Source organism: Papaver somniferum, chromosome 7 (genome assembly GCF_003573695.1).
Source record: "Papaver somniferum cultivar HN1 chromosome 7, ASM357369v1, whole genome shotgun sequence".
NCBI lineage: Eukaryota > Viridiplantae > Streptophyta > Magnoliopsida > Ranunculales > Papaveraceae > Papaver > Papaver somniferum.
In genome coordinates this window covers 16,966,736-16,990,418 of record NC_039364.1, presented here as the reverse complement: position 1 = coordinate 16,990,418, position 23,683 = coordinate 16,966,736, and the positions used below count along the sequence as shown (strand labels likewise).

Genomic DNA, 23,683 nt, shown 5'->3' with positions numbered 1-23,683 from the left:
AGAAAAGGTTAGGCTAGTTCAGATCCTTTATGAGGGTTTAGATTATTCCACAACGACCATGGTTGAGTCTCTATGCACTGGTGGATTTGAAAACCAAACTGTTGATGCGGCGATGGAATTTTTTAATGAAATCGCCGAAAAAACCCAGCAATGGGAAAATAGTAGGGCACCCCAGAAAACAATTCTTTTAAGTAGAGGAAACGTTAATAGGGTAGAAGGAGGCTATGAATCAGATGCCAAAATTGCTGCTATAGCAAAAAGGTTAGAAGCCTTAGAAGTGGGCCAGACTAGTGGTAGAGTGGAGCCTTTTTGGGAAGGCCAGAATATTGAAGAGCAGGCCAATGCTCTTTATAATAACACTAGATTTGATAACCGTCAAAAGATTGACCCATATTCAGAAACCTATAATCCTGGTTGGAGAAACCATCCGAACCTTTCGTGGTCTAAGGGCCAAAGTCAAGGTCAGTTTAGTAATTCTAATGCTCCCCCAGGTTTTGGCTATACTAAGAATCCTTCAGGACTAGCTCAGTTTCAGAATCAGTCAGATAAGAAAATCCTAAGTTTAGAGGAATCTCTCGCCTTGTTAACTCAGCAAACTGCAAAATTCCAGTTATCCGTAGAACAGAGTCTACAAGCTAGTAACAGGATAGGACAAGAAAATAGTCAGGCTATTTCCGAGTTAAAAACCCAGGTTGGTCTGATAAGTGATTCTTTGAGAGAAAAAGGTAAGTTTCCTAGTCAAACACAACCCAACCCTAGAGGAGTTCATGAATTAGGTGCAAAACCATCGAATCAATTGAATGTTGTTAGAACCCTTAGAAGTGGTAGAGTTGTAGACAATAAGGTAACCATGCCCGATAGTGAACATACTGTAGTTCACCCCTCAGGATCTCACCTCTCAGGACCAGTAGCTGAAGAGACTGATAAAGTTTCTGATGATGTGAATTCGGTTCCTGAAAGGTCTGATTTTAGGCCTAGAGCCCCATTTCCTCAGCTATTAGTACCAACAAAGAAGGAATCGAACTTTAATGACATAGTGGAGGTTTTTAAGCAAGTTACCATAAACCTTCCCTTATTAGATGCAATTAGGCAAATTCCTGCTTATGCCAAGTTCCTTAAGGATATGTGTACGCGAAAGCGAAAACTTAGCGTCCATAAGAAAGCCTTTTTAGCTAGTCACGTAAGTTCAATCATTCAGAACACCACAACTCCAAAGTACAAAGACCCAGGTTCTCCTACCATTGCTTGCACAATAGGTAACTTCCGGGTAGAAAAAGCTTTACTTGACTTAGGAGCCAGTGTGAACTTACTGCCATTCCATGTATACTTACAGCTAGGACTTGGTGAAATGAAACCTACTCAGATGACACTGCAGTTAGCTGATAGGTCTGTTAAAATCCCTCGAGGTGTTATCGAGGATGTTCTTATTGAGGTCGACAAGTTTATTTATCCAGTGGATTTCGTGGTCCTAGATACCCAACCTGTCCCTGACCCAGAGAACCAGATACCTGTGATTTTAGGTCGCCCATTTTTAGCTACGTCTAATGCGATCATTAACTGTCGAAATGGTGTGATGAGTTTATCTTTTGGTAATATGACTATGGAGATGAACATTTTTAATGTCAGTAAGCAACCTCATGAGCTAGATGACACATGTGTTGAGGAGGTGAACATGATAGAAGCCTTAGTTCAGGAGTCATTACCAAACATCTTGTCTGAAGACCCATTAGAAAGTTGTCTATCCCATTTTGGTTTAGATTTTGACGACGATAGCACTATTGAACAGGTGAATGCTCTATTAGATTCTACCCCTGTGTTAGACACTGATAGATGGAAAGCTAGGTTCGAACCGTTACCAGTTTCTGAGACTACCCTAATTCCTTCTTTAGAAGAGCCCCCAAAGTTGGACCTTAAACCACTACCCGATACTCTAAAGTATGTGTTTTTAGGCCCATCTGAGACTTTACCTGTGATTGTAGCTTCCAATTTGGATAGTGATCAGGAAAGTAGGCTAGTAAATGTACTTCAAGACAATAAGGAAGCTTTAGGGTGGACTATAGCAGACATTAAGGGTATAAGTCCTACTGTGTGTATGCATCAGATTCATTTAGAGGAAGACTCCAAACCTTCTAGGGAGATGCAACGTCGACTGAACCCTAACATGAAAGAGGTAGTTCGAAAAGAGGTGCTTAAGTTGTTAGATGCGGGTATTATTTACCCAATTTCAGACAGTAAGTGGGTCAGCCCTGTTCAGGTTGTCCCCAAGAAATCAGGTATCACTGTAGTCCAGAATGATAATAATGAATTAATCCCAACCCGAGTGACCACGGGATGGCGTGTGTGTATTGACTATAGGAAATTGAACAAGGTCACAAGGAAGGATCACTTTCCCCTTCCTTTTATCGACCAAATGCTAGAGCGATTAGCTGGACATAGTCACTATTGCTTCTTAGATGGCTACTCCGGTTATAATCAGATCGTTATTGCCCCAGAAGACCAAGAGAAAACCACTTTTACCTGTCCCTTTGGTACCTTTGCGTATAGACGCATGCCTTTCGGGCTATGTAATGCCCCTGCAACTTTTCAGCGTTGTATGATGAGCATATTTTCTGATATGGTAGAACGGTTCTTAGAGGTCTTTATGGATGATTTTTCAGTGTTTGGTTCATCTTTCGATGAGTGCTTGCATCATTTGACATTAGTGTTGACTAGGTGTAAGGAAAAAAATTTAGTGCTTAATTGGGAAAAATGCCATTTCATGGTTAAATCAGGAATTGTATTAGGGCACATCGTCTCTTCAAAGGGTATAGAGGTAGACAAAGCCAAAGTTGACCTTATTAAGACTTTACAGGTCCCAAAAACCGTAAAAGATATTAGGTCATTCCTAGGGCATGCAGGTTTTTACCGTCGATTCATTAAGGATTTTAGCTTGATTTCTAGACCTCTTTGCAATTTGCTTGCAAAAGATGTTAAGTTTGTCTTTGATGATGCTTGTTTAGAGGCTTTTGAGAAGCTTAAAACTTTACTCACTACTGCCCCGATAGTCCAGGCACCTAACTGGAACCTACCCTTTGAGATTATGTGTGATTCTTCAGATTATGCTATAGGCGTCGTTTTAGGACAACGAGAAAACAAATTACTTCATGTGATTTATTATGCTAAAAACTCTAAATGATGCCCAAATGAACTACACAACTACCGAGAAGGAACTTTTATCCATCGTGTTTGCCTTGGATAAGTTTAGGTCCTACCTATTAGGTTCTAAGATCATAATCTATACAGATCATGCTGCTTTGAAATACCTTTTATCTAAGAATGATACTAAACCTAGATTGATTAGATGGATCATATTGTTACAGGAATTTTCCCCAGACATTAGAGACAAAAAGAGTGCAGAAAATGTAGTATAATATCACTTGTCTAGGCTAGTTGTTAGTTCCTAGTTGTTAGTTCCCTAGTGATTCCCTTCCTATAAGGGATAGCTTTCCTGATGAACAATTGTTCTCTGTTTCCCAATCACCATGGTATGCAAATATAGTGAATTATCTTGTTACTGGTCAAACTCCTCAACATTGGGGTAAGAAAGATAGTTCTAGGTTTTTAGCCGAGGTTAAGCATTTCTTTTGGGACGATCCTTATCTGTTTAAGTATTGTCCGGACCAGATTATTAGGAGATGTGTATCTGAGAGTGACCAGTCTAGTATTATCTCCTTTTGTCATGAACATGCATGTGGGGGTCATTTTAGTGCTAAGAAGACTGCTGCTAAGATTTTGCAGTGTGGATTTTACTGGCCTTCGTTGTTTAAAGATTCCCATAGTCATTGTGTTTCTTGTGAGCGTTGCCAGAAGTTAGGAACCATTTCCTGTAGAAATATGATGCCTTTCAACCCTATTTTAGTGATTGAGGTCTTTGATGTGTGGGGAATTTATTTTATGGGTCCATTTCCTATTTCGTTTGGTTATCTTTACATACTTGTCGCTGTAGACTATGTGTCTAAGTGGGTTGAGGAGGTTCCATGTAGAACGAATGACCATAGGGTTGTAGTCCAGTTTTTGAAAGAGAATATACTTACACGTTTTGGTACGCCGCGATCTATAATTAGTGATGGAGGTTCACACTTTTGTAATATACTGTTTTCTCTTTTAATGAAACAATACGGTATTACCTATAAAGTAGCAACCCCATATCACCCTCAGACTAGTGGTCAGGTAGAGGTTTCCAATAGGGAAATTAAACGTATTCTAGAGAAAACAGTTAATCCAAATATGAAAGACTGGCCGTCGAGGCTTACTGATGCCTTATGAGCTTACCGTACTGCGTTTAAGACACCCATTGGAATGTCACCTTATCGTTTAGTGTTTGGCAAGGCATGTCACCTTCCTGTTGAGTTAGAGAATCGATCCTATTGGGATATTAAGAACTTAAACTTTTCACTTGACAAGGCAGGAGCTCAAAGAAAGCTCCAGCTCAATGAGTTGGACGAGATTCGTAGAGATGCATACGATAGTGCTAAGGAGTATAAGAACAAAATGAAACTTGTGCATGATAGGAATATTTTACGAAAGTCATTTTATCCAGGTCAAGAAGTTCTTCTGTATGACACTCGTTTGCATCTATTCCCCGGGAAGTTACGCTCTCGGTGGACCGGTCCTTTTGTGGTCCGTTCTGTTTTTCCTCATGGCGCTGTTGAGATTGAGACACCAGATGGTAGTAGTTCTTCGAAGGTTAACGGTCAGCGATTGAAGACCTTTTTAGAGCCTTTTCCTACAAGTGATGTTGAGGAGGTCCCTCTGGAGGACCCTGTTTACCTTGATTGACCATCGAGGCGATTTTGTATGTTGTATAATATTTTTGTAGGTTTTTGGTTACACTTCACCCAAGTACTATCTTTTCGACTTCTTTCTTTAATATTTTCTCATGTTAATTATATTTTTGGTACTGTTATTTGATTATAAACATTGAGGACAATGTTAGATTTAAGTTTGGGGGTGGGGTAGAAATTTTTGTTACCTTTTCGTTGCAATAAATAAACTCCAGAGCCTAGAAATTTATCCCTATTAAGGATGGCACTAACCAATCTAAGTGGATGGAAGCATTTTGATTGTAGGAGTTGAGGAACCAATATGACTAGATGGCAACATCTAAAGAGTTTATTCATAAAAGCATAGAGCTCAGGTGTTAGAAATAACATGATAGTTTCACCATATCTCGTTGAGTCCTTTTCACTTCTGTTTTTATTTTGTTTTGTTTTTAAACTATGTTTCTCTAAGTGATTAGGTGGGGCTCACGATTCAAGTTGTTACCAATGCTAGAGAGTATTAGAGTGATTGAGATACAAAAAAAAAAAAAAAAAAAAAAAAAAAAGAGACCAGACCATCAGACCAACTGGAATAAACTCAATAAAGTCGACCACTGGAACCCTTGTATATGCCAGTTGTGTTGACCTAGAGTTAGGATTATCAATCACTGGTTCCCTTGTATATGCCAGCGTGTTGATATTAGTCAGACTAGTATCTCAGTCCATTAGGATAGGTTCATTTTGGCGGAGGCCTTCAGACAGATATGAGAAACACCGTTCACCTAGTAAACATCAAAACCATCTATGTTTTTCTATATCCATCTTCTTGATCTATCCATGTGATTAGTTTTGACTCCGGATATTGATGTCCATAGTGCGACTATCTGAGTAGAGCTCTGTCACTTCATATGAATTTTAGTATGCTTGAGTGCAAACTCGTGTACAACAATTGGAATTTCCCATCAGGGTACTTCCTCTTGTAGTCAATAAGTATGCCAACCAAGGAGATTCTTTAGTGCCTTCCAAAGTTCTGTGTAGATAGCTAGGGTCTGGAGTATAAAGGTTTTGTGGGTATACCTCTGGTAAGCCCTCCGGAGACAAGACTCCGCCACTAGGGACACCTAGGGGTTTAAAGGCTTATTGCATACGCTAAATGCAATCGACGATGCCTGCGACAGTGAGTTAGGATTTTATTTCTATTATATTTTTGCTCGAGGACTAGCAAATAATAGGTTTGGGGGTATTTGATAGACACATTTTTGTGTCCGATTTGTCTCGATTTTATATATTGTTATGGCTCATTTTTGTACTTATTATGGTGTTTTATTTATTTGTAGGTATTTTGGGCTAATAAACATTTTTGGAAAGAATTGGCTTGAAAAGTTGTCGGAAAGCACCCGGAGGACATTTGTTATTCAGACTCTCACTTTGGATAAGGGGTAACCTAATTACTAAGGGGCATCCCATTTCCAGGCAGTTGTTAATCGCACCCCTACTCTGGATAAGGGGAAACCATCTTCAACATTCAAAAACTAGGATTTTGGCGGGAAAAAAGTGCAGTTAAAGAACAGTTTTGGCAATCGTGATTTGGAGGAGTTTGAGGTCGATTAAACCTCTGAGTTTCATAGGATAGACTCCTTATGGGTCTAGGAATTTGATATGGGTGTTTAAATCGATTAGATTGGGCTCAATCGACGGATTTTTCTCACAACAGAAAAATATGGAAAGTCACGTGTGACCTGTTTTAGGGAATTTTAGAGAGATTAAAACGCTGTAAATCTTCCCAAAGATTTGTATCTATCTAAGGAAGAGTTTAGAATAAAAAGGAAAGCTCAGAAACGCGTAGAAATCCTAAAACAAAAAATTGCCGCAACTTGGCCGTGAAAAGAAGGAAAGAGATTTTGGAAGATTTGGGAGATATTTAATCGGTATTTTTGATATAAATAGATGTCTTGGGTCATATAGAAGAGGTGTCGAGAGTTTGGGAACCTAAGGAGAGCCAGAGAAGAAGAAATCAGAGCTTTACAAAACTCTGTTTCTGCTGCTGCTGCCGCGGAAGAAGAAGAACGCGAAGAACATTGACGCTCGGTAAACAGTCGCAGAACAGTGTCGTTGTTTAACAGCTGAAGAACATTAAGCTGTTCAGGGCAGTCTTATTTTAGGGTCTTAAAATCAGCGACAAAGCAACGGTTTTTCTGTAACTGTTCCATTGTAACAACTGTTTTGCAACACCAATACACTGTTGCAAACAGTCTGTGTTATTACTTTTCACTCTTTTAATCATCTTTTGAGCAACAAACACACATTTTGAGATCATGATTAATATGAGGAGCTAAACCCCATTGCTGAGGCGATAGAGGAAGCTATTTTTCCAACAAAAAGTGGTATATTCTATTTTTTCTTTTTATTTGTAATAATTATATGATTATTTTCCTTGAACTATTATTGAATATGATTTTTATTTGAGTGATTGTGATCTATTTTGATGGAGTATGCTTAGTTTTAAGACTTTTGATGCTTCATACTTGGTATTTACAATTATTACTTTTGAAAATCTACTTGTTGCAATATTTTAGAATCAAATTAAACAAGAAAATTGCATAAACATAAGTATTGGTTTAATCACTTTGAACTTGAAAAATAGTGGAATCTTAGCCTCAGTGTTTCTTTTAATATTGATATCATCTTTGATTGAGTTTGCTATAATTTTTAGTGAGTTTTTTATTTTAATATTAGAATTTAAGTCTAATTAATATCCTTCACAAGTCTGAAAATCGAACCACTTTTACCAGTATCTACAAATCACATCAACTAACAATTGTAAAAATACTTGGAAAATGAGACTTGAGAAAACCGGAAAGATCCTCTCTAGAATTGTACCATTAACCGTTAATATCTTTTAAAGCAACAATATGACTTGTAGATTTTTATCCGGAAAGTGGAAACTATGGAAGACCATAATTTGCACATCCACCTGAGCTGGAAACTTGACTAATTTGCCGGTGCCCATAGGAAGACCCATAGGAATTGGCCAAGAAGAAGAATACAAGTAGAAAGTGAAATGTAGAATACGATATAAATATGACGTGTACTAAACGTTTGATGAGTGGCATTGACACTCTTCGTGCGTTGAATAGTCAAATTCCCTCCATTCTCACGCGCATTAAAAATTCATTTTTTGAGCGACCTCCTGAAACTAAAATTTTCACAAAAGTTCAATCACGTTTTTTCACAAAAATGGCGAAGATGAGAAAAACCCACTCTCAAAAACCCATTTTTTCCATCCTTTCCATACTGTCTCTACTCTTTCTCTCAGCAACATCACAGAAAATTCAAGAAAATGTAGAAGAACAAAGAATTCTGCTGAAGCTCAAGCAAGAATTTGGAAACCCGTCGGCGTTACAATCATGGAGTCCATCATCAAACCCTAGCCACTGTACCGATTGGTCAGGTATAACCTGTAACTCCAACAACTCAGTTACTGAAATTTCACTTCACAACATGAATATTACAGAAAAAGTTCCAGATTTTGTATGTGATTTGAGGAATTTAACATGGATTGATCTTTCATGGAATTATTTTCCTGGGGAGTTCCCAGTTTCTGTATTGAATTGTACAAACCTGGAATATCTTGATTTGACCATGAATAACTTTGTTGGTGTAATTCCTAACGAGATTGATAGAGTTAAGAAGCTTAAAGTACTTGATCTGTCTGCTAATAACTTTACTGGTGATATACCGCCGGAAATAGGGAATTTAGAGTTCTTAGAGATTTTGAGTCTTACGCAGAATCATTTTAATGGAACTTTTCCGGTGGAAATCGGGAAATTGGTTAATCTTGAAGTTCTTGAAATGCCTTTAAATGAGTTTGTTCCGTCTAAAATTCCGGATGAATTCAGTAACTTGGTTAAGTTAAAGAGGCTTTTTATGAAAGATTCGAACCTGTTCGGAGAAATTCCTGAATGGTTTGGTGATTTAAAGGATCTTGAGGTTTTAAATCTTCAGACTAATAATTTGAATGGCAAAATTCCGGAAAGTCTCTTTTTGTTAAAGAACTTGTCCTATGTGAACTTGGCGGAAAACAAGTTGTCAGGTGGAATTCCGGAAGAAATCGAGTGTTTGGGTATGGAAGGTTTTGATTTGTCGAATAATGAGTTAAACGGTTCGATACCAGAAGGTTTTGGCAAGTGGAAGAATTTGACAAATTTGGTTATATACTGGAATCGGTTGACGGGGGAGATACCGGTTAGTATTGGTTTACTTCCATTGCTTACTGATATTCGGTTGTTTGGAAATGACTTGACTGGTGAACTTCCAGGAGACTTGGGGTTGCATTCAAAGCTTCAGTATCTTGAAGTTGATACAAATAGACTTACTGGAAAGTTGCCCGAGAATTTATGTTTTGGTGGTGAGTTCTCTGGGATTTCGGCGTTTTCGAATAATTTTACTGGTGAAATCCCGAAGTCGTTAGGGAAGTGTCCTAGTTTAAAAAACGTTTTGCTGTACAAGAATATGTTGGGTGGTGAGCTTCCAGCTAGTTTTTGGTCGCCAGTGAGTTTGTTGGTTGTTCAGATACATGATAATATGTTCTCAGGGGCACTTCCAGATATGTTGAGTTCGAGGTTAGAGCGCTTAGAGATTGAGAACAACAGGTTTACAGGGAGGATTCCTTTGGGCATTGGAAGTTCAGCGCAATTGGTGGTGTTTGATGGAAGCAACAATCTCTTTACTGGTGAGATACCTATTGGGCTCACTGCTCTTTCTAACCTTACTTCTCTGGCTTTAGATGGAAATGAAATTTCGGGTTCGATTCCTTCGGATATCATCTCATGGAAGTCGCTCGACACTTTAACTCTAAGTAGAAACCGGATTTCGGGTGCGCTTCCTCCAAAAATAGGTTCCCTTCCTAATCTCAATAAACTTGATTTATCTGAAAACCAAATTTCTGGTCCAATTCCATTTGAGATTGCCAATTCAAAGTTAAGCTCCCTAAACCTGTCATCAAATTTACTCTCTGGGAAGGTCCCATCTCAATTAGAAGCATTTGAAGACAGCTTTTTCAACAATTCTGGCCTTTGCTCCAATGCTGAAATATCAAACCTTGTATCCTGCAATTCTTTGTCTAGTCGAAGTTCACGTAGGCTTTCACCAAAATTTATCGCTTTGATAGTAGTTGTTGTTGTAGTAACGATACTTCTTGCAGTCATCTTGGTATTGGTTGCCATAAAAAGTATATATAAGCGAAAACAAGACGATGAAGAAGATTCTGTAACGTGGAAGGTGATAAAATTTCAGAGATTAGTGGACTTCAGCGAATCGCAGATTTTGTCGGGCTTAACAAAGAGTAGTTTGATTGGAAGTGGTGGATGTGGGGAAGTATACAAGGTATCCATTAATCATCTAGATAAGGCTGTTGCAGTCAAAAAGATTTCAAGTAAAGGGAAAGTGGATTCGAAACATGCAACACAGTTTCAAGCAGAAGTTGAAATCCTTGGAAATATTAAACACAATAATATAGTGAAATTGATGGGCTACATGTCAAGTAAGTATACAAAGCTTCTTGTTTACGAGTACATGGAAAATGGTAGTTTGGATCAATGGTTGCATCAGAGGAATAATGGGAATTTGGATGAACGGAGAACCTTGGATTGGCAGAAGAGGCTGAAAATTGCTGTAGGAGTTGCTCAAGGACTTTCTTACATTCATCATAATTGTTCTCCGCCGATTATTCACAGGGATGTTAAGTCGAGTAATATTTTATTGGATTCTGACTTTAAAGCAAAAGTTGCGGATTTTGGGGTAGCTAAGATAGTTCAGGCAGGACAACCATATTCAGCATCCATTGTTGCAGGCTCTTTCGGGTACATTGCTCCAGGTAACCTTCTTTTATGTTCCCTTTTTTTCCCCATAGTTTCAAATTTGATATAAAAGCCGTCTTTCTAGAAATATTGGGCTAATCTGGTTCAATGGATCTCATATTTTTCAGAGTATGGTCGGACACTCAAAGTAAATGAGAAGGTAGATGTTTATAGCTTTGGGGTAGTACTCTTGGAACTTGTTACTGGACGAGAAGCAAACAAAGGAGATGAAGATAGAAGCCTTGCTGAATGGGCGGCACACCGGTTTCTAGAAACACCTTTGGATGCTTTGCTAGATGAAGAAGTGAAAGAAGGTAGCAATGTGGCGGAAATGACGAGTGTATTCAGACTTGGGTTGATGTGCACAAGTGCGTTACCTTCCAATAGGCCTACCATGTCAGGAGCATTGCAATATCTAGTCAGGCATTGTTCTTCCCAAGAAGTATATGAAAAGAAAGCCTTGGTTACTGCTGATAATGATGTCGCTCCTCTTCTTCTTAGTAGACATTCTGCTGATTTGCTTTCCACCTACAAAGGAGGTCGTAGTAAGAAAAGGGTGTCAGATGTGGATCACAGCGCCCTGGAAGTTTAAAGTTCCCCCATGTAGCACTGTGTCATTTGCGCCTCCATTGACATCACAGGATCCTATATGTTTACTGGAGAGCTCTTGTACAGTTAGCAGTTGTCATTGTGAGCAGCAGAACTTATTTAGTATATTTTACAGATTTGTGCTCTGCAATAGTGTCGAAGTTTTGTCATAAATAGAAATCAACTAAATAAAAGAACAGTTTCATTTCCCAATTTTTTTAAGAACAAGAAGGAAAAAAAATACAGTGTATTTAACTTAGACAAAGCCACCAAGTGTAATTTACAGCAAGAAGGAAGAAAATGGGAAGAAGGCAGGCCGAAGTGCGATATCACAAGACACTTTCAGGATTCAGGTTATACAATTATAAACTTTCGGGTATTGTGTCTTATCAGAATTCCTAAACTTAGTGATATTGAGAATGAGAAGCTGCAAGAAGAGCAGCTCCAATTCCAGAGCCATCGTTTGCGTGCTCAATAACAACGGTGTGTGCAGCTTCATCTCCGAGTAACTCGTTGAGGGTGTTCTGCAAACAGGAGCAGAACTTGGTGTAGTGTTCAAACAATCCTCCATCCACGGCTATCACAGTTCTCTGCTTCTCTACCTGCTTTACCGTGTCTTTTCCAATCTTTTTCAAAATACCCAAGATCCCTGCGGCTGAAAGACAGGCAGCACGTGTCGCAACAATGTTGCAGAGCTCTACAACCACTCTTCTTGTTTCAAAGGAAGTATCAGATATCCCAAAGATGTCATTCAGTTTGCTTCCAACTACACTCAAATCTGCAGATGTGTCATGATGCATTGCAGACATTTCAGGAGTCCTCAAAATAAATCGAGTCCTAAGTTTTGGTGGAACAGTATCACCAAAAAATCCAGCCTCTTCAGCCATTTTGCAGAGGACTCTACGCACAATATCTCCCAAGTACATCCCAGAGATAATCTTCTCGAAAATCTGCTCACCTGCGTTAAGACTGTCCTGGTCCAAAGCCTGGTCATATTCAGTTACAGGAAGGTGCAATGACTGGAGGTTATCCCACTCCGTGTTGATTACCGTTTCTCCTGATTTAGGAATGGCATGTGCACGCTCTACATATGCTGCGTTTGTTCCAGTTCCCAGAATAACTGCAGCTGCAACATCATTATTCAAGTATTTCCCTCCAGCTAATGTACCTATTGTCACTACAAAAAAGAAGGCTTCTAGGGACAGCCACTTCTAAAAAAAACGTCCCTAAAGGTTAGTTGTTGGGACACTAGGTTGTAGCCGTCCCTAGAACTGTCTATTTGGGACGTCCCTGTCTGGCCGTCACTATTGGTCAACTAATGGGGACGTTTTATTTTCAGCCGTCCCAATAGATAGGATTTCAACGGTTGTGATTGGGTCATCAGTAATTTTTTTATCTTACGCCTAAAAGCACAATATAACTTTCCTTCTCTTTTTTTCTTGGTTATATCGGCCTTCTTTCGATCAGTTTCTCTTCACATTCTTCCTCCCCTGCTGAAAAATCTCGTTCGTGATTTTCCCCTGTCAGATCTCAAATTCGTTCGGAGTGAAGCGATTCTTACGTTGATTTGATTTTAGGTTTGATTTTAGGGTTTGCATTCTTCCTCCTTCTCTTTCAGTCTTACGTTGATTTGATTTTAGGTTTTTCGAATTCTTTTTTAAAACCTCACGTTGTTGTTTTTTGATTTTAGGGTTTGCAAATTACAAGAGCACACTTTCCGCATCTCCATCGATTTTGGGAATTCAGGTAGTTTTATATCAAATTTCAGTTACTGATTTCTTCAACAAATTAGTGATGTGCGTTATTTTATTTTGCTTGATATGTGACATATGTTTGCTCATAGTTTTATGCTTTGTCATATCATGTAATTGATTCGAAATTAGGGATTTAAATACTGGCAGAGTTAGGTTTAAGGGCTCCAATTTCACTTGGATTGTGATTCCAATTAGCTGGAATGTTGCTTCATGCCCCTTTCTCATTTTTATTACGGAATCTAGGATTTTCTTTAATAACGAGAATGAATCAGGGATTGAATCCCACTTGAAATTGAGTTAGTTGAGTGCTTGGTAGTTGTACCAAAAGGTGTACTGTGGGGGTTCCAACTAATTGAGAAACGCCAATCTCAACTGATTTAGGTTATCTGGCATCCCCCAAGCTCTTCTTTTAGGGGTCATGTTTTCTATAACTATTATCCCTCATGACTTACAGGAAGGGACGGCTAATCATACCTGATCCAACAGCTGCCTCCAAACTCATAAAAGTCGGCGAGGTCTTGGATGCAGTGGTTTGGAATTTAAATAAAGTGTGAGTATAAGGTTACTTGTTACTGGATGCAATTATTCAGTAGAAACTGTCGGTGGAAATTGGATACAAAACCAGTATAATCTCAGTATGTCATTAATTTGTGTGTTTGTCATGTTATCCACAAATGTAATTGTGATTATTCCATGCCAATAGAATAGATTGTTTAATCGAGCATGTGTGTCTGAAAGGTCCAATTCAATGATCTTGGTCTTACTTTGATTGATTGATTATATTAACTGGTGCAATATATACAAACTCCTCTCTATAAAAGAGGTGGTAATTGATAGGGAAATTGACATTTGTTCCAATATACTAGAAGACAACGTAGACTTAAAGGTTGGTGGTCATGATCATTTCATCTATGTACAGTACTCATTGACTTAAGGTGTGTTGCGCCAGGTGCATATTGCTGGTGTTGGCGATTGGGTTCATTTCATCGCAGGATCATTCTATGGCTTGCATGCTCATAATCATCCCTCGCTATTAACTTATAAAGGTAATGGAATTGTTAAATTTGTAAAGTTTAGTGTAACTATCACCAAGTAATTCTTACTAATTCATATGTCCTGCGTTCTTTTCCTCTTTCTGTTGGGTTTGTGGCATATGTGTGCGTGTGTGACTAGTGGTTTCCGTTAATCATAAGTTTGTTCCTTAGTCAGTTTGTGTAAAACCATGGATAAGAGCTGGGTTCACAAAGCTCGGTGGGGTAAAGAGTATGAAGATGGCGTGAGGCTATTCTTGGACCATGCATTCGAGAAAGGGGTTGTTACTGAAGATAGTAAAATGAAATGTCCTTGCAGAAAGTGCAATAATGTTAATTACAAAGTTAGAAGTGAAATTTTCAGTGACTTGATATTGCACGGTATGATGAGAAATTATACTACATGGTTTCATCATGGTGAGAGTTTAAGCTCAACGGTCTCATCAAGTATCGCACCACAAGATACATGTTTTGAGGTCATAAATAACAACCATGAACGACCAGGGGATGACCTTTTTGGCATGTTGCGAGTTGTGTTTGGAATACCAATGCGTGATGATGAAGGTATGGATGATAGGGGTGACGGTGAAGGTATGGATGATATGGATGACGATGAAGATATGGATAGTGGGGATGGAGGAGTGAGTGGTTTACCAAGTAATTGTACAGCTTCTAGGTTTTATAAATTTCTCGAGGAGTCAAAGATACCATTGTATCCTGGCTGCGACAAAATGTCAGTGATGTCTTTTCTTGTCCGATTTTGGAACTATAAATGTGTTGGAGGGATGTCTGAGAAGTCATCCAAGGATATGCTTCAACTTATGAGGGATTCATTTCCTGATAATTGTAATTTGCCAGAAAATTTCACACAATGCAAGAAAATACATTCAGAGTTAGGATTGACTTACAATAAGATTAATGCGTGTCCGAATGACTGCATTCTTTATTATAAGGAGTACGCCGATAGGGAAACATGCCCTGTTTGTAAAGCATCTCGTTACAAAGATGGAACCAAAACACCAGCTAAGATTATTCGCCACTTTCCTTTGAGACCTCGGCTACAGCGGCTGTACATGGAATCTAAGACTGCATATGAGATGGCATGCTGAAGGGCGTCCGAGGGATGGTAAAATGAGACATCCAGCTGATTCTGAAGCTTGGAAGCATTTCGATGAGATGAATCCGACGTTTGCTGCTGAACCGAGGAATATCATAATAGGTTTAGCAACAGATGGTTTTAGTCCATACCATTCAACCAGAAATCCGCATAGCACATGGCCTGTGGTCCTTTTACCATACAATCTGCTCCCATGGTTGTACATGAAGCAACCTAACATGATCTTGTCTTTGCTTATACCAGGCACCTATAGTCCAGGTATGTCATTTTCTCTATCTCTGACTTGTCATTTTTTTTAAATCTGTATATGATATTCCTTATATTGCTGTTGAAAGTATATAAAAAAGTCAGGTCAATAGCCAACTTATAATTATTTTAAATCATTATTCCCCAGGTAACGATATTGATGTATACCTGAGGCCCTTAATCGACGAGCTTAAGGAGTTGTGGGAAGAAGGGGCAAATACATATGATTCTTCACGAAATGAAATGTTTAATATGCGTGTGGGGTTATTATGGACTATAAGTGATTATCCTGGACTAGCGATGCTATCAGGATGGAGTACCAAAGGCAAGTTGGCATGTCCAACGTGTCAGGAAGATACACGGCATCAGAGGTTGAAGCATGGAAGAAAAACCTGCTACATGGGACACCGACGCTTCTTGCCAATGGGTCACAGGTTTCGCTCTCTAACGAAGGAATTCAATGGTAATGTGGAATACAGTTCACCACCAAACCCATTGTTAGGGCCAGATATCTTGCAGAAGCTAAAACACATTCCACATGTATTTGGCAAACAATTTGAGGATAGTCTGATGGGTGATCGTCCACGCAAGAGAAAAGAACGAGCATCAAATACAGCTACGAGTAACATACCGGGCAATTGGAAGAAATTGAGTATTTTTTATGAACTGCCGTACTGGGCAGATAATGTACTCAAACACAATTTAGATGTCATGCACACTGAGAAGAATGTGTGCGATAGCGTTATTGGTACTCTGCTGGATATGGATAAGAAAGCCAAGGATGGTCTAAAGGCAAGGTTAGATCTCCAGCTCCTAAATCTCAGACCTGAGCTTCACCCAATTATGACTGCAAATGGGAAGAAATTCTTCTTACCAAATGCATGTTACTTTATGGATAATGCTAAAAAGGAGATGTTCCTTAGTGTCTTGAAGAACTTGAAGACCCCAGATGGTTACTCTTCACTCATTGCAAGATGTGTGAATATGAAACAACGTAAGATTTTTGGATTAAAGAGTCATGATTCACATGTGATAATGCAGCAGCTATTGCCTTTGGCAATTCGAAAGACGTTGCCAGATAGAGTTAGTTCTGTGTTAATTGAGTTAAGTTCATTCTTCCAAGAACTATGCTCCAAGAATTCACGGCCTAAAGACTTCAAAGAATTGGAAAAGCGCATCGCACTCATTCTCTGTAACTTGGAGCAGATATTTCCTCCTGCCTTCTTTGACATTATGGTACACTTGCTTATCCATTTGCCAACAGAGGCGCGTATTGGTGGACCTGTTCAGTATCGATGGATGTACCCGATTGAAAGGTATATGGTCTCCTTATTCTCTTTCTCTTTTGGCATTCAAATTTGGTTCTTTGTTACCTTTTAGATTGAATGTTGTACATCTTCATTTTTTTCTCTTTTTGCATAAGTTCTTAGTCATCATTCATCGGTGAATTTCGTTTCCTGCATCAATGAATTCATCATAGAATTGGAATAAGGATTATTCGATTTGCATTCTTCAACAGGTATTTGTACACTCTCAAGAAATATGTCAGGAATAAAGCTCATCCGGAGGGATCCATTGCTGAAGGATATTTGGCTGATGAATGTGTGACATTTTTGTTGAGGTATCTCAAAGATGTAGAGTCACGAATAAACAGACCAGTTAGATACGTGGATGATACACACATTGGGAAGGCTGCGCGGATTGTTCTAAGTGGCAATCAAAAAAAGTTGTTGCACGACTATATCCTTTTCAATGATGCTAACGTGGATACATACGCAGAGTAAGATTTCTGTTTTCTGTAATTGGATCTCTAATGATATAAATAATTAGGTATTTGCTGGTCTAATTAAATGTATTATGGACAAGTTATCTCTAATTAATTTCTTGTTTCTTTGATGTAGGCAACACAAGGCCACTCTGGCTATGTTACACCCTAAAATGAATCAACGTCAGCGCCAACGGAAACACAAAAACGAGTTTGCTGATTGGTTCAGGGACCATATCATGTTACTTGGTCAAGCTAAATTACCATTTGCAGAAGGATTGGACGTGCTAGCTGAAGGTCCATTCACAACTGCGAGACGATTCACCGGTTATACTACTTGTGGTTATAGCTTCAGAACAGTCAGTAAGGATTCTAGAGCAAAGACACAGAACAGTGGTATTGTAGTAGAGTCAACAGCACCTTTCTATAGAAATGCAGCGGATCAGAACCCGAACAATGATACTGAGCTCACATATTATGGACAAGTTAAAGACATAATTGAGCTGACTTATAGACAAGGCCGTAAATTTGTATTATTCGAGTGTGACTGGTTTGATGTTGTTAGTGGATCAGGCAGAGGTAAGAAGGTAGATAACTTAGGGTGCACTCTCGTAAATTTCAGTCATCGCATACCAACACAGAAAGAAGAACCTTTCGTTTTGGCCTCTCAAGTGCGGCAAGTTTTTTATTCTCAAGATCCTATAGATTTGGATTGGCACGTGGTGGTAAGGAATAAACCCAGGGATGTTTTTGACATGGGTGAGGGTAATATTGATGAACTACTTGAAACTGATCCATTTGGAAGGGATTCTGAGCAAGTCGGTATTGAAGATGATGATATCAACGTTGTTAGAGATGAAGGGAGTGGGGTGTTTGTTGATTCTCCAGCAAGGAATGTTAATAGTCAACAAGGTGTAGAAAACGGAAGTGTTAATGAAAACATTGAAGAAGAAGAAGATGACGAAGAAGAAGAATACGTCGGGGACAAGGAAGAATCAGAAGATGAAGAGTACGTAGATGGGGTTACAGATAATGATGATGGTGGTGATGGTGATAGTGAAGATGATGGTGATAGTGAAGATGATGGTGATAGTGTTGACCTGAACAACTGAATCGATGATGATTAAGTTCATCATTTGTAACTTAATTAGGATTTTCTATTTGCGAACTAGTTCTGTACAAGTTTTGAACCATTATTTGTGCTTATAATACTACATTATTATTTGTCCTTATTATACTACGTTATGATTTGTGCTTATTATTTCCTTAGCAAGAACTGCAGGGGACCTGATGTTGTTTTCTGTACTAACATCATTGGTTCCCTTTACGTCATTTGTTTCCATGTGTTGTAGGATGACTGATCAAGAAGGGAAAAAAGGAAAGGGCGTTCGAGGAAAAGGAAAGTTGTTATTCCTAGAAGATGTCGAAGAGGGACAGAAGCTACCAGTGGAAAACTTCACGAGTCAGCCTTCTGGGGAGCACCGATCAGATCTAGCTCATTATATCGGTCGTCTAGCTAGAGATGGTTACATGCTGCCATTGTCCGTATCCAATTGGAAGTATATGGCGCCTAATCGGATTCAGAAAGATTTGGATGATATAAAGGTGAAGTTCGTTGCCCTTCAAATTATTTGGTAATAATTCAGGATAGTAGTTTAAGTTGACATCTAATTGGTTTCATTTTGTTCAAGTTTGCATCAAATTTATTGACGGAGCCATTCATTTCCTAATAATTGTGTTGTTTTTGTATTTAATGACAGAATGTATTTGACTTCCCACCGACCAGAACTTGATGCTTCCATCAGGAGTAGGCTTAATCATTACTGGAGGGATCACAAACATACAATGAAATCAGCAGGGTATGATCCGAACAGAAGTGAGGCGCAAAATCTTGCACACCGACCTGCAGATGTTGTGGAAAGTCAGTGGGCGCCGTTAGTTAAAATGTGGAATACCCAGAAAAATAAAGTACGTATTTGTTGTTATCCATGCTCTTATTAGCCCTTCTATCATTTTCCCACTAGCGCAAGGCTCACAACAAGCGTCGTTTGTTATTATGATTTTGTTTTGAAACAGGAGTTGGCGGCTAAGAATAAACAAAATAGGTCCAAACAAACAATTCAACACACTGGTGGCTCCAAGCCACATATGGAATATGCAAAAGAGGTAAAGCTTCTGTTCAGTTTGATCTTGGTGAGGATGTTTCGTATGTTATATGCAACCAACATCACAAAATTTCATTTTACAGATGCTAGCCAAAACAGGAAGGTTCCCTGAACGACACGAGATATTTCGTAGGACCAGGACAAAGAAAAGGAAAACATCAGATCCAAATGAAGAAGTGATGGATCCTGTTGCTGCTGAACAATACGTATACCTTTATACTTTTAAGTTTTCTTTCGGGTCATCTGTTTTTTGCATTTGTAATTCGAATTGGCCTAATTTTCGAGATTGATTTACTTGTAGGATCGAATGGTGGAAATACACAACCAGGCTAACCAACCTGGATCTGGAGTCGTTTTAGGTGGACGAAATGATGCATTTGCGGCTGTAATGGGACCAGATAGGCGTGGTCTGGTCCGTTGCTTTGGCAGCACTGTGAAGCCAAAACAGTTTTGGGGCGAGTCATCATCATCAAGTAAAGTCGTTCAATTGACAGAGGAAAATGCAATGCTCAAACGAAGGGTTGCAGAATTGGAGGCTCAAGTTGCAGTATTACCACCAAATCAGAACAACGAAGGACTCGAGGTATCGTACATCATTCACTTTTTTTTTCTTGTACATGCAATTTCAGTCAATAGTGGAATTATTTTGGCAGAATGCAACTATTGATTGTTGCCATTTTGAATTCATATGATTAACCTTAGACTCAGTGGTTATTTAGGTATGTATGAGCTTCAGTGTTATCTAAGTCACTATCTCTTAGGCCACCTGACACAAAATTAGGTTCTCAACTATGCCTTAAGCATCATTGTTTAGGCTTCATGATGGTCTCTAAGAACTGGGGAGTAAGTACTGAATATCTGGAGTGGCTTAGCAACATGTGCGTTGTGACTTAAAGTCAGCCTATGACCCTATGTCTTAAATTTACCTTAATGCTCTATGTTGTGTTAATTGAAGAAAAGAACAGTCTCCATTAGAATCTCAGAACTGATTGTTGCCATTATGAATTTTTTGCAGGAAATGTGACATGGAAAGGTGTAGGAAAGGTTAGTTGCCAGATTTTGACAGATGATAGACAGATGATAAAATAGCACTCAAACGCCGCAGGCCGCTAATTATAGTTAACAGATGAGACACCATTTATTGTAGATATTATATGAACATCTAAACTTTTGCTTGTTTTTTGAGAATGGTTGGGTCTCTTTTGTAAACAAATAACTTGGTTTTTGAGTATCCATACAAAAAAAAGTCTTCTATGAGTTTGTCTCTGTTCTGTGGATGTATGGCATTCTAGTTGTCTCTGTTCTGTGGATGTATGGCATCAAATCCTATGAGGGGATGGCATTCTGCCAATTAAAGCAGGGGAACAGAGCTTCAATATTCAGATATTAGGGAGGGTTTTTAAACCGTCCCCATTGTTCCAGTTTAATCTTGTTTTTCTGGCGGTTTTAAAACTGTCCCTAGAAGATGGAGCCGTCCCTAGAAGTATTAGTGGCGGCCCAAAAGAAACGTCCCTAGAAGATGAAGCCGTCCCTAATAGTACTACTGACGGCCACTCAGAACCGTCCCTAGAAGGAAAATCCGTCCTTAGAAGTATTAGTGACGGTGGATCTGGGGACGCAGCAACAAACGCCCCTAATAGCTTTTTGGGACGGCTTTCAGGTTCTTAGGATGTTTTTATGACCGTCCCTAGAGGCCTTCCGTTTTGTATTGTGTATCGTTCACCAGAGCTGCAACACGCATATCTATCCCCTGTCTTTCTAAGGCTTTAGTCAATTCTACCACCACATCTTTATCAACCGCGTCGTCGATGGAGAATCCCTTTGTCCACCTGATAAGAGTTCCAGATGAGATCGATAACTGCTTGACAGGGAATGAAAAGGTGAAACCCAATTCCCTCTGACTACCAGGACGGGGGAAAAAATCTTCTCCTTCTGTAGCTATAAATCTTGCTGAGTTCTTTAGCGATGAAATCAAATAGTTCAGTTGAAGTGGCAATCATCAGTTCAGGAGGAATTGAGACTTCGGTAAATTCTTGTTTAGCTACACGCCCATCTCTTCCACCCAATTGTACACGCAACACACGGAAGTTTGTGCCGCCAAGATCCAAAGCATAGAACAGTCCATGTTCATCACCAGTTGGGAGATTATCAACATGGCTATTAAGCATCTTAAGCTTACTACCACCTTCCGAAGCAAGACCAGCGTGCATCTCAGCAGTCATAGCACCGACAACTTGTCTGAGTTTCCCAATTGGTGTAGAGCACTGTTCTTCGAATTCTTTTTATATAGACATAGCTGCACTTGTCATCCTATGTGTTTCAGTTAATGTGGCTGCAACACATACTTCTGCTGCACGAAGACGCTTCAACGTGGTGTTAGGTTGAAGAGTTGCTATGAAAATTTGCTTGAACCTGGCATTAGCAAAGAGGAGACTCGACTCCCAAATCTTTTGATCTTATTGTTTCAAGAATTTAAGAAAAGTCTTTCTGACTTTATTATCAGCAGGCCAATCTGGCTGATCTATTCCTCCTGACATCTTTTTTTGTTTTCTGCTGCAAAGAAGAATATATTCACAAGACGAACAGCGCAACACAAGAAAATAATAATATAATACTCGTAAGAGAAAGAAGGTAATTGTAGTATGATTGATAGATGTGGTTAATCCTTTGCGTATTTATAAGATGTTCGGCTCTGAATCCGAAAACCTCTTCCCCACGTCTAAACAACATTGCTAATAGGGGTACCTAATTTCTTGGGGGGTGTACAAATTCAATGCTTGGGGTATATGAATCCTGGTATACCTCCCAATCAAATTGGTACCCCTCATAGATGCTGAAAGATGGTTGTTTTCGGATTAGGATAAGTGTTCCTCCTGTTCTAGAATCAGGAGGAAGCAACGTCAGAAGTCTAATACTCTAATGCGCACCCAACGCTATTGACGCCCCAGTGAAACGCAGCCGAGATTAATGCCGGTGGAACCTAGGACCTCTTTGGGATTAGAGACACTTTGGATTTTGTAGAAATTGACGTTTAGTCCCAAAATTTGTGGGCTTTGGACACTCTAGTCCAACGTCCTTAGCCTAGTACTCGCTAGTCCAAGTTCACAAAATCGGGAACAATTTAATCCTTTTTTAGACGAGTTAGTCCAAATGGAAACCGATCCAAGTTTCTCTACTACCTAAAATACCCTCTCATTGTTTAATCGCAAACACGACTCTGTTTTTTATTTTATTTTTGGATTAGATCTGAGAACTTGGATGAAATTTACAGAGAGAAAAAGAGGCGATTTATGTTGAGATTTGCTGGGAGAAAGAGAGGCAAGTTCTCATTCCCATTTTCAGATTTAATCTAAAAATCTTTAACCATCAAGAGAAAGTGTGTTTGTACATCGGGTAACAGAAGATTATCTCAGTTGATGCAGGAGTTTATGTACGTTTCACTAATCTTTTGATTTTTTTCCGATATAGACTAGAATGTCTAAAAGTTAACCTAATTTCTACATCTGAGTTTCTTTTGAAACTACGGGTAACTTACCGATCTTCATTATTTAATTCGAGATTTTCATATCTCATCGATTGCACGAAAGAAAAACACCATTAGAACAGATCTGGTAAGTTCTCTTATTATTTTGACTTCTTTGGATTTCTTTTGTTAAATTTTGCACTTATTTGTTCACCTTAAGATGATTAATCAAAAGATATGAATTATTGAATTTTGTTAATTGTAATTATTAAAGGATGGGCGGCAATTTTATATTCGAAAATCAACAGGAGAGAACATGATAAACCTAATTTAGTGAAAATCTAGTGTAATTTATATGAATCTTCTATTTTTGTTGCTCAATTTTTGTAAACATTAATGTTTACTTCATTGATTTGGTTTTCCTTAATTTACCGTATGGATTTTGAATTTACAACACATGGACATCATAGATTTTACTTAGTAGACCAGTGTACAAGATGGTACACTGCAACATAACCAGTGCACAAGAAGGTACAATACATCATCAGAAATGTGTTGCACCTATATACAATTCTCATTTCCTTCATTATGGGAAGAAAACTAAATTGTTAGTTCATAATATGCTCATTTTAGATGTATTTGAAATTTTGAATCACCGGAGTGAGTTGTATTTCTTCAATTGTTATTTTACCAGTTTGAGATCATATTTATATACTATAAGATTGATTTGGCGTATTACTATATGTGGGTCTGCTGGCGTGTGATTAACTTTTTGTTCGTTTTAATTTAGGTTGTCAGATGTCCATCGTTATTGCTACAGCTTTGCTTTGGAGGAGAATTAGTTGTTATTATTATGACTAAATTAACAAATATTCTATTGTTATTTGTAGTATAAAA

At 38.7% G+C, this 23,683-nt stretch overlaps 1 protein-coding gene and 1 pseudogene across 1 annotated transcript; one reads left to right on the top strand and one right to left on the bottom strand.

The window, feature by feature from the left end:
• The first annotated feature begins 7,923 nt into the window (after positions 1–7,923).
• Positions 7,924–11,458, top strand: LOC113296347 (receptor-like protein kinase HSL1). The gene is made up of 2 exons (XM_026544655.1): positions 7,924–10,674; positions 10,786–11,458. The coding sequence occupies exons 1-2, from the start codon at positions 8,037–8,039 to the stop codon at positions 11,247–11,249; spliced, it is 3,102 nt and encodes a 1,033-aa protein (XP_026400440.1). The 5' UTR covers positions 7,924–8,036; the 3' UTR covers positions 11,250–11,458.
• A 121-nt stretch (positions 11,459–11,579) lies between these two features.
• Positions 11,580–21,560, bottom strand: LOC113296348 (annotated as a pseudogene).
• Between the last annotated feature and the right edge of the window lie 2,123 nt (positions 21,561–23,683).

What these genes read in the sequence shown, in the direction of transcription:
- LOC113296347 (XM_026544655.1), top strand. Translation starts at nt 8,037, where the DNA reads ATGGCGAAGATGAGAAAAACCCACTCTCAAAAACCCATTTTTTCCATC. An exon ending in TTTCGGGTACATTGCTCCAG is followed by an intron (nt 10,675 to 10,785) that starts GTAACCTTCTTT and finishes CATATTTTTCAG; the next exon opens with AGTATGGTCGGACACTCAAA.